Source organism: Peromyscus eremicus, chromosome X (assembly GCF_949786415.1).
Source record: "Peromyscus eremicus chromosome X, PerEre_H2_v1, whole genome shotgun sequence".
Taxonomy (NCBI): domain Eukaryota; kingdom Metazoa; phylum Chordata; class Mammalia; order Rodentia; family Cricetidae; genus Peromyscus; species Peromyscus eremicus.
In genome coordinates this window covers 19,711,088-19,723,186 of record NC_081439.1, presented here as the reverse complement: position 1 = coordinate 19,723,186, position 12,099 = coordinate 19,711,088, and the positions used below count along the sequence as shown (strand labels likewise).

General features: G+C 40.7%; 1 protein-coding gene across 1 annotated transcript in view; it reads right to left on the bottom strand.

Moving 5' to 3' along the window:
• Positions 1-4,918: 4,918 nt before the first annotated feature.
• Positions 4,919-12,099, bottom strand: part of Clcn4 (chloride voltage-gated channel 4) — a 39,919-nt gene continuing 32,738 nt past the window's right edge. The window contains exon 11 of the mRNA XM_059251145.1: positions 4,919-6,891. Coding sequence (XP_059107128.1) covers positions 6,801-6,891 — 91 coding nt within the window. The 3' untranslated portion in view covers positions 4,919-6,800. The remainder of the gene's footprint in view (positions 6,892-12,099) is intronic.

Below are 12,099 nucleotides of genomic sequence, written 5' to 3'. Positions count from 1 at the left end.
CAGGCACGCTAATGGGTGAAGGATCTATCTCAATTTAAAGAAATGGGGAAAACCAGGCTCTAAGACAGTGGTACTCAACCTTCTTAAACTGCAACTATTTGTGGTGACCCCCTAACTATAAAACTATTTGCATTGCTGCTTTGTAACTGTGATTTTACTAATGTAAATATCTAATATGCAAATCCAAGGGGGTCACGACCCACAGATTGAGAACATCCACTCTAAGACATTTGATAAGGTTGAAAATGTCACTCAGCTAGGTCTTGATGGAGCTCGAATTCAAGTGTAGTCCTGTAGGCACCTCACATTTATGTAACTTTTTGAATGCCCAATATGGCATGGCTTTAAGTATCACTGATACACCAATGACCTGATTTCCATTTCTAACCCTATGGATTCCTCTGAATTTTGTACTTGAAAGCTTAACATTGGTTTCACCATCAACATTTCCATATGAATGTGGGGGGCCCAAAACAGCTTGAACACATGGCTGCCATGGCAGGCTTAAGGGCCCAGACACAGCTGCTGTAACAGGCCTACTGGTAGGCAACACCTGGATCCAGGAAAAGCCATAAGCTGACACCACCCAGGAATCTGCCCAGGGATGGGCCAGCATCTAAGAGGAAGTATTTGATATCCCAAAAATTCCAATCATTAAGATTAGATAAGATTGCAAGATGTCCCTGCGCCTAGCACAGACCTATTTCCCTTTTTACCAAGATACCCCTAGACAAATGTCAGTCAATCAGGGTCCTGAACCCTGGAAATCTTCTTACCCCAACCTCTGCTATGGTTAAAAACTCTACCCCTCCCAAGATCAGGACTCTCTGCTCTCACTGATACACTGCATTGGACAGACGAAGAGACCAAGCTCGAGCTTGAATAAAGGCTCTTTGCTTTTACATATGGGATTTGGTCACCAAGGTGTTCTTTTGGGGGGTCCCCACGATCTGGGCAGAACAAAGAAGCTCCTTGTCTCATCTAGCCCATCTCAGTCAATATAGCCAGTCTACCAGGAAGCTTGCTGGCTCTTCCAATGTGAAGGCAATATGAAGGCGTAGACTTGACTTTACAGACTCCTTCTTAGGGAAGGGCCACCATCTTAGACCACCTGGTGATGAGAGGCTGTACTCAGTTCCAGGAAGAATCTCAGAAATGTGCCATGACAACTAGAACAGATACAGGGCAGTAAAGTTTAACAAGATCCAGATGCTCCTGCAGACATTCTGTCTGCAATTTATGGCCCTTGAAGATATCCAGATAATCCTGTCAGCAGGTTGTGGCTCTCCGCCAAAAGTCTAACCCAATAGTTTCAAATGTGGTTTTGTGCTGAAAGTCTAGACCAATAATTCCAAAAAAATCACCTTGCCCCATATCCCTTCTACTCAATCCCCCAAACCACCAAGGCATGTAATTCCTGGCTTGTGGTTTTTTCCTTTAAAACTCTCCACTCTCTGAGCCCTGGGCTGCTGCATTTCCCTTCATCTGCTGGGTGGCGGCCCAGGTTCAAACCTGACAATAAAGAGACTCCTATGTGCTTGCATCAGAAACCAGCTCTTTGGTGGTCTCTGGGGTTTTGTGACACGGGTACAACACCTTAGCAATCAAGCCTTTATTTGTGAACTTGACTAGAGCAAGCTTCCACACTTGTTCATCTAGCCAGACTCCTGACCTCCTGACTCACTGTCCAACAGCCAAAATGGTTTATGAGCAGCACAAGTTAAAATATGTCACTCCTTCAAACCCTGAGTCTTTACCTGGTCCTTCAAGATCCTGAGATATCCACTAATGTATGTTCTCTCTCCAAAAAGAAACAGACTTCAAACATGTCTGCTGCTACCCCAACCTCTACCACATCTGTAGCCATTTGCCCTGGATGGGACCACAGCAGGCTAGGCCACCTTCTATCTTAGGACAGTTGCACCTGATGTCCTTCCCCAAACTGGTTTCCTCCCTAGTCAGAAGAAAACTACTTTCACTGCAGATATTGATTAGCACCTCTTCTGAGTATTTCTTTGGCCCTTCCTTCTCTTTTTCAATTTTCTTTCAAGTTTTCATTAAATATATATATATATATAGATATAGATATAGATATAGATATAGATATAGATATAGATATAGATAGATATAGATATAGATAGATAGATAGATAGATAAATAGATAGATAGATAGATAGATAGATAGATAGATAGATAGATAGATAGATAGATAGAGATAGATAGATGGTAGGGGAGGAAATAGTGCAAGCCCTTCTGTTTTCCACTTTCATTAAAATAAAGAATGCCAAGCTGTACTTCCTAGTCTCCAACACAGAACAGACACACAGATGGCCTGGGGAAAAGGATCCTGCCCCATTCTTGGAAATTTAAAGGCCCAGTCTGAATTTTGAGTTAGTCATTGTCCACTCTGCCAAGAACAAGGGATTTTAAATCCAACCACATTGGCATCAGAATCTGCACAAAAATCTTGCAAAACAGGTCTTTCCTGTGGCTGGGTGTGTCAGCAACCATCACCAGGAGGTCTCAAGAATGCCTATTGGGAAGAAATGTGCAGTGAAATCACCTCTCTTCCACTTACAACATGCTTGTTAAGAATTGTGTGTGTTTTCTTTTTAAAAATAGAGTTCAAACATTTAATTTTTAATAAAGTACCAATGCTTACACAGTGTTACAATTTAAACAAAAATAACACATTACTATGTGGTTGTTGCAAGACCAAATGTGAACATATCCCATAAAATCACACATAGGCTCATTTCCAGCACACCTAACATGGCAAATAGTTATTACCATGCTGGTAAAATGGGATCTGGTTATTATTTCCCAAGTCAGATATACTGGCTCTGTGCTCATGTAAATCATTTCAAAGGTTAGAAGCTGAGTCTGATAAACCACTGCCCAAATCCAAAAGGTGGAATAATGCAATTACATAAGGATTCCATCATTCTCCTTTATGAGTTTCTCATCATCTCCAGCACAGCATCTGATAATGAATACTAAGCAGAATATACACATGTTTATAACTTAAAGTAACCTATTCTCGCCTAAATGGAACAAATCATTCTCAAATGTCTAGTTTCGGTGACTTAGTAGGCTCAAAATGTATGTTTACACCTTCTCCTTGGAAAGGCCTTTGGGAAGGACAAAGTAGAGAACTGTTCTTGGGAACAGTGAGGGCTGAATACTTGAAGATTTCCTTTTGGCACATTTCCCTATCCCTAAAAGCCAGAGGAACATCTACATTCCCATGAAATGCACTGAAAAACATCAAGAATAAATCCACATGTCTTTGGGGTGGGGTTAGCCATTCTTTGGTGTTCTAAAACCCATTTCCTCAGTAACAGAGAGGGAATGCAAGAAATAGGTGGTGTGTCTCATCAGAAAACACCTTCTCCATTGTACTTTCAGTTTTGTTTGGTTTTAGTATTAAGAATGGATTCAGAAAGACTCCAGAATGTTTTACAGATGCCTGAAGATTTTGGTTCTGGAAAGGGGGAGGAGCATTACTGGGAAAGACGTTTATTTCACCTCCATGTCCCAGTTTTTATCAGACCACCAAGTGGATGGGAACTCAATATTGGGATACAGCAAATACCCTCAGAGTTCCTACTGGAAGCTTTCCTAAGAGTAACAAAAGGAGCCTGAGGTGATGGTGCACACCTTTAATCCCAGCATTTAGGAGACAGAAGCAGGTGGGTCTCTGTGAGTTTGAGGCCACCCTGCTCTACAGAGAAGAGTTCCAGGACAGGCAGGGCTACACAGAGAAACCCTGTCTCAACCCCCATCCCCACCAAAGGGAAAAAAAGTGACAAAGAGGAGGGCATTGAGTTCCCAAGGGAGCTTATTCAATGGCAAATGATAGCTTGAGAGATGGGCTCCCTGGGAGGAAGGCAGTCTCCACAGCACACTACCCATCCTTGACCTTAACCTGCCTGTCTAACCACAGCTTTGATCCTCAATCCCACATTAGAGGATCAATTTGCAAGTGAAAAGAAGACTGGCTTATTTCAGTCCTGTCACACTTTCAATTATTTCACCGAGTTTCACCATCTCCATGGTAGGCACTAGGAGAAATACACAATGCTTTCAATTTCCGCTTGGTAACTTTGGCCAAGAGTAAACTGATTCCCTTGTCTTCCTCCATGGACTCTGCTAGGTTAGAGGGGAATTACGTGTTTTTGCTGACCTTTGGTGATACTTCCACTGTTGTGCATTGTTTTTTTAAGCTACCTGTTTCACACACACACACACAAACACACACTCACACAGGGGTTGGGGGGCTCATGGATTATAGAAGGCTTGGCTATGACTAATTAATACTCTTCCATTGCAGACCAACTCTGAGGGGAACCACTTGGGCAAAAAAACAGGGAGCCACATGAAGTAATCTTTCACACTTAGAATTTACAGTCCAGGAGAATTCAGCTTCATTTATAAATGTTACATGCAAAACCTAATAACCCTAACATTAGGATCTACTACTTAATATTTACATGCTATGAATGAGACAATGAACTTCATTCTCAAACCAAAGCTTAAAATCACTACTATTACCTGGATATTTTCACACTGATGTGCCTACTTAGTATTATTTCAGAGGGAGACAATTGGTTACAGAAACAAATAGTTGGAACTGTAGTATTCCTTAATTGTCAGCATGATCTGACTTAAAAGGCCTGCTTTTCAGAATATATATTTCTTGTAACAATGAGAAGATTCACAGAAACCCACTTGTAGCTAGGGTTTATTCAAAATTAAAATTCCTATTAGACCTGAGAAATGGACTCAGCTTAGGAATTAATTTTTCTCTCAAATGTGCAAAAATGGGTAAGATGCAAAAAGGTTATAAGAATGCTTGGAGGGATGTTTGGAAGGATTGTCAAGTATGAGAGAGTAAAAAAGACACAAAAGACAATGGTAGGGACATGATGATGGAATTTAATATGACAGATACACTCCCCTCCCCAAAGCCAATCCTCCTTACCTATTAAGAGAATCTAATTGTCATTCAGAAAGTAATGTATCTAGCTAAAATTTTTCTTTCTAGACTCACATATATCTAGGAGGACGAGACATGTGACAAAATTCCAGCCAATGGTTGTATGTTGAGCATCTCTAGCAAAGCTAATCTTTCCCAGATACACACACTTTATCTTGTTACTCGCCTCTTCCTCCCTCTTCCCACACAGTAAGTAGACATCACACCTGGCATCTGGGCAACATTTTTACAACTATGAGGCAGTAAGCCAAAGGACAGAGGATAAGCGAAGTAAAAATGAAATGCCAGAAGAATTAGGATCTCTGGAAATAGTATGGAGACAGTCCTGGAGTGACCATCTCCTAGGTTTCTTACTCAGACTCACTGTCAATTGTGCTTTCTGCTACACACAGCCAAATGCACATGCACCTGATACATCCACATCCAATGACAATAAGATTGAAAAGAATGATGATGACCGAGGGAAAGGTGGGGGGCAAAGATGAAGTGAAATGGCAAATGACATAAATCTTACAGAGATCATGCAATGGACCTAAAACACTAATTCCTTCCTGCAGAAAAGACAGAAGTGCTGACTAAAAGAATAAAAGTGTCATTAAGTTCAAATACAAAGAGACCCAATGCTTCAATTGGCTGTATAAAATGTAACTCTGTCCTATGCTGTGATTGCTATTATGAAAGTACATGCTTAGGCATTAAAACTGGACATTTTATATCCTACAGAGAAGAGAATGGAAGAGATTTAGAATCAATTTACTATTTCTTTTGTAATTCATTTGCAGGAGTTCCCACTGAGAACTCATATGCCTCACCCTAATCATGGCTCTGTCTGAAAGACCTGAGAAGAAAGTTAAGTAGAAACACTAGGTAGCTGGTTTTTGAGTATTACACATGCTACTTAGAAACCAAAACACACTATAGCAATCTGGGAGCACACAGGCAATAATCCATGGCAGAGGCTGGACTGGTCTATATATCAAATGTACAAGTAACTGCATAAATAAATGAAGTCGATGCTTTGGGGTTACAAATCAGTGATGAAGCAGGTGTCCCCTCAAAGTAAGAATGTGTCCCCTTATATGAGAGGAATGTCCACACAGTACTACATGTTCCAAAAGTTCACTGTCCAGTCTCAAGGTATTGGTCTTTTGTAGAAGTAGTTTCTTCATGCTCACTATGGTGGGCACCACTGATACTGGTTCAGACTGATAAAGAAACAAAACAATGGGCTTGAGAAGAAAAGCAAGATAAGAGATGGTCATAAATAGACCCATCAGGGTCTGCTTGTAGCTTTCACTGTATCCAACTTTAATTTTCTTTTCTCTTCCAACACAGTAAGTGCAATATCTTTCCTATGATTTCTTAACATAATAGCAAAATTTTAGGAACCAATACATAATAGTGGCATGCTGATACCCCTCTTTGTCTTTTGGACTCAAAGTTTCACATGTACTCCAAAATTACAAATATCAACCTTGAGTGAAGGGACCGCAATTTCTGGTGTTCCACATCCTCATATAATTTATGTCATTTACACTCTTCCACATGCCCCCAAAGCAGTTAGTAAACTCATTAAGAAACACGGCTTGGAAATTATAAGTGGTTAATTACAAAATGCCTACTAATTTGTGGTTTTGCCTTTTTAAAAAAGTTTCATCCTTCTCCCCCTTCTTTCAAACAAGGCTTTCATTTCTGCTGCCCTCAGCACATGGTCTTTCATTGGAATCATAATGTATCATTTGATTATTTCTTTAAAAATTATGTAGTTATTGGTCTTCTCAAAATAACTGCCGCCTTATTGCTAATTAAACATGATGGATTCAGGGTCCTGGTTTGCCATCTGGGCCATGTGTCTCAGAACATCCTTTTTTGTGATGATCCCAAGAAGTCTCCTGGAGTGGAAACAAAACAAAGAAAAAGAAGTCAGCCTTACAGAAGAGACTCGTGACCAAGCTCAGGGACAGGCAACATTTCCTAGCTTCCTTATGGCTAAGCAGGACCAATAGAATGAGCTCCAGGCAGTGGCCTGTGTGCAAAGATGACAGGCCCCTCTCTCAGGTCTCCTGTGTAGTTCTTCTCTCTTCCACTCTCCTCACCTGGCATCCAGGGACAAGAGAGCCAGGGAAGGACTCTGAAGCACAGAAGACTGATTCATAAACCACTAGATTCAAAGATATGGATCCCTGAATAACTGGAGAAGAGCCTGTACCTGCAACCTACATAGTATGTAATAGGTGAGAAAAATGACTCTTCTCTTTGCTTGTATGTTTTGAGACAGAGGTTCCATATACAGCCCATGCCTGGAACTTGTAGTCCAGGTCAGATTCAAACTTTTGATCTTCCTGCCTCAGCATTGCAAGTGTAAGATTATAAGTATGTATCATTATGCTTAGTATAAAGAATAGATGTTATTAAGCCACTGATATCAGAAGCTTGTTTTTGACACAAGCTGTGAACCTACAGTGAATAATACAATGCCTTCCATTTTAAGATTTTAATCAATTTATAAAGGGCTATTAAAGCTATTGTCACAACCTGACCACACCATAGAAAATCCAAATATAAGGGTTTTCTTAGTATAAGAAATTACAGTAGACATGGCAGTATATGCCTATTAATATTAGCACTAAGTAAGCCGAGACAAGAAGAGTGTCATGTGTTTAAGGCTAGCCTGACCTACATAGGGAGCTCCAGGAAAGTCTGGGATACAAAGTAAGATTGTATCAAAAGCAATTATTCTACTTTTAATTTCATGTTACTGGATGGGTAAAGTACAATGTACACTTCTGGCCAAATATACACATTCTCTCCTCTTCCAAAATTCCATTGTCTTCAACTATAAAGAGTGCCAGTTTCTAGGGTCTGTTGTCTCTCTCTGTGTGTGTGTGTGTGTGTGTGTGTGTGTGTGTGTGTGTATGCACATGTGTGCATATATACACACATGCACAAATACATATGTATGGTGTATGTACTTATTTGTGTATATGTATGTGTCAAGGCCGGGGTCAACTTATGGGTCTTCCTCCATTGCTAACCAGCTTAGTTTTTGAGACAGAGTCTTTCACTGAACCTAGAGCTCACTGATTCAACTGGGCTGGAGCCAATGAGCTTTAGGGACCCTGCCGTTTTCTGCTCCATCTATCCTCCCCCCAGTGCTAGGGTTGCAGATATGCAATACCACACCCAGCTTTTAGAACGGTCTTAGAGATACAAACTCACGATTGCACAGCAAGCACTCTAGCAGCTGAGCCAGGAACCTGGTTCCCAGGGTTGTTATTACAGGGTTACCTGAATTGTACAATCTTAGGGAGCATGGTTCACAGACACTGGGATGCAAGTAGAGCTCCCTGGATGGTACTGTGCCCATCTGAACCAACCTTGCCTTATTCTTTTTTTATTAAATACTTAAATAACGGTCTGTGGGACCAAATCATGCCCTGTTGGTGAAGTGAATTTTTCTACAAAGACAATGTAAACAATTTCTTTGGAACACATTCCATCACCAGGTAAGTATGAAAATAATTGTTTGCTCCATCTCCATAACGATGGGGAAAAAAGGACCAGGAAGCAAGCCACAGCAGGCTCTCTTCAGAATTACGGAGCAATAAAAATGACAGGCCTCTACTCCTGGGGCTATGTAAGATGATGGCAAACCAAAAAATAAGAAATCACAGATACACTACATTGCCATTTAACTCAAGCCTAATTAGCCAAACTCATGTTGTACTATCCAGTAGTTAATATGAAGAAAGCTGCATTTGTCCAAGGGATAGCCATGCCAGCTACAGCTGGTGAACAAATCAGGCTGTCTCTGACAACACTGGACCTCAAACAATCTAGAAAATGTGATATCTTTCAGGTGGTAGTTTCTTCTATCACGTTAAGAAAGTGAGCAAATACTGTTCCCCACCTTCTGTGTCATAGGAGCATCTTTAGGAGGGAGGAAAGCAGCCATAAGGCCTTCTAAAAGCATGCTAGACAGCAACTGGGGAGTGAGTGCTTAAATGGGTTAGAGGCCAGGACTACAACTCTAACTCAAGCTGCTTTGGGTTCCGTGATTTTGGCCATCTTTATATATGTGTGTATATGTATGTATGTGTGTGTTATGCTATATTATTGTTATATATGTAATAAGACATATATTATATGCATTAGGGTCTTAATATGTAGCCCTGCCTTGCCTCAAGTTCAAGGCAATTCTCCTGTCTCAAGTTCCTGTGTGTTGGGATTACCAGGCATAAGTTACCACACCCAGCAAAATATATGTCTACAATGCCTCACAATGCAGTAAAATTGAATTGAAGCTTTTTGTGTGCAGCAGAAACACTGCTCTGCCAAATCTGCCAAGCTGACTCGCAGTTTTGGAATCATTCAGCCTGTACTGCTGTAACAAAATGGCACAGACATGGTGGTTGAATTAAAGTATAAGATCAAGGTGCCAACAGGGCCAGTTTCCCCAAGCCTCATTTCCTTGGATGACAGATGGGTACCACCATGCTCCCACTGTGTCTTCATATGGCCTCCTCCCTGTGTATAGATACTTCTTGGGTTCTTCCTCTTTTTTAAAGGACACTAGTCCTGTTGGATTAAGGATCTACTGAAACAGCCTTATTTAACCTTAAAGCTCAGTGCCTCTCCCTACTGCAACAACCATAAATCAGGGTTAGGTCTTTAATATTTTAGAAGGAGACAATTCAGTCCTTATCAGGACTTCAACTGCCTGTACTGGACAATTGTGATAAAGCAATTCCCTCTGAGTGCTTCCCTTTCCACATCATGTGAAACTCTAAAACTTGTATAATACGTTGAACTGACTTAGGTGAACTTAGTGGGTTCCCCATATGTTGGTCTACCCATATATTGCTCTAGTCCTCAAATAACCTGATCCTTCATTGACACTCTTCTTGTAATGGCATGCGAGCTTCTCCTGGGAACCCTTCCACAAGTGTGACACACAGCCAAAAGAAGGCACTCTGGGCTTCTCACATAGGAATGAGCCTGGCTTCAGCTAGTAACTCCTGAAAATCCTTTTTGCCAACTCAATTTGTCTAAGCTGTTTGGGGATCAACTGCCATAATAAGGGCCCCCGCATTCATCCAATGAGATGTAATGATTTTCCCAGTGGTACTATTACCCAGTATTTGGTCAATCACCATGTTTCAGTAAAAATATCACTGAGTCCTCAATATTGCCATTGGGTCTTCATAATCATATATTCCAGAGGCCTAAGCCATGTCAGAGGCTTGGATTCCTCAGGTAAAGAAGACAGCTTTCCCCTTGGGGTCAGATACAGTGCGTTCTCATTCTGCCAATACTAATTAATTTCAAGGATACAACAGAGCTAGCAAGGAGATTTGAGGCTAAGAGAGGCCACTATTTAAAGCCAACTAGGAGTGTCCAGTGAGGTTCCCTCCTAGATAGCTGTGGCTGAAGGAGTTCTAACCTTGATCTAAATGGCACTCTCTACTCTTCTGTATCCCATGAAGGCTTTACTCATGACTTCTCCACTTTGATACTTGTGGTAATTGGAGACTTTTTCGTAGGGAGTGACATGTCCTGCACATTACCCAGATTCTAACTGCTACTCGCCAGCAGCACTGGTGCTCACCCCTGCCCTGCCCCACAATTATGACAACCAGAATTTCTTCAGGTACTACCAAACGTTACCCTTCATTGAGAAACACTGCCCAAACTAAAAGGGAGGGAGGGGAGGACTAAATTAATTAAATGAGTGACCACATGACTAAGCAAACCCACTCCTGGTTAGCAAGTCAAGAAAACTAAAAACATGTTTGCTTAACAACTTACACACTAATCTTCTTCCACAATAGCCCCAATTGGAAACAGCCCAAATGTCTAACAATAGAAGAATGAATAGATAAATGGTGGCTTATCCACACAATGAAAAGTTATTCTGTCACTAAGAGCATGAAGTACTGACACAAGTCTCAACATAGATGAATCTTGAAAATACTACACCAAGTGGTACAAGCCAATCACAGAAGGGCACACAGTATATACCACCTTGATATGTCATATCCACAAAGCTAAGAGAGTAGATCCATGGTTGCCTAAGGCAGGACTAGTACAAGAGGTGACAGCTAAGGGATACAAGCTTTCCTTTAAAAGTAATGGAAATGTTTTGGCTTTGATGGTGATGATGGATGCAAAATTCTTTTTCTATTTGAACTACCTAATTATACATTTTAAATGGGTGAATTGCAGGTTATGCAACTATCTCAATAAAGCTTTAAGATAGCCGGCAACATTGGCTTAGCAAGTAAAAGTGCTTGTTGTGTAAGGCTGAGAGCTGGGTTTGATTTCTGGAACCTAAGTGGAAAAAACCTCAGGATGCAGTAGCATGCATTTGTAACCCCAGCATTTCTACAGCAAGATGAAAGACAGAGGAGAATCACCTGGGTGCTTATAGAGAAGGTAATCCGAAGTACACAGAAGGAAAGAAACAAGAGAGACTCTGCCTCAAACAAGATGGCAGAAGAGAAACAACTCTCAAAAGTTGTCTTCTGGCCTCCACACATGAGCTGTGGCACAAATGTACCCATACTCACACTCTCTCACAAACATACTATATGCACATTCACCCAATTCTTCTTCTTAATAAGTATTAAGTTATTATTATTATTATTATTATTATTATTATTATTATTATTATTATAAAATAATAACTGTAAAAGAAAAATGAATCAGTAAAAATAAAGGCAGGACCACATGGACTTATACAAAGTCTACCTCTCCATTCAGATGCTAAAATACAGTGACAGGAATAAAGGACAGGTGAAAGAATTCTAGTGCAAAGGACCAGTAGCCGGAAGTGGAAAAGCATGGTTATTTGCAAGTGTGAGGAATCTGGTATTCTTTCAAAATTAAAAAATAATAGTTATGAAGCTCAGAGCATACAGTTATAATATGCCACTATGTAAACCATGATCAAGAACTAAATCTGAGCAGATCAGCTCACACGGACAGAGCATTCATAGTTGCTCTTCTGGTGGCAAGGATCCCACAGCTGTCCACGCTCAACATGTAAACAGTGTTTTAGCTTAACTAGCTCACTCATCTTCTGCTATGTATTTTTCACT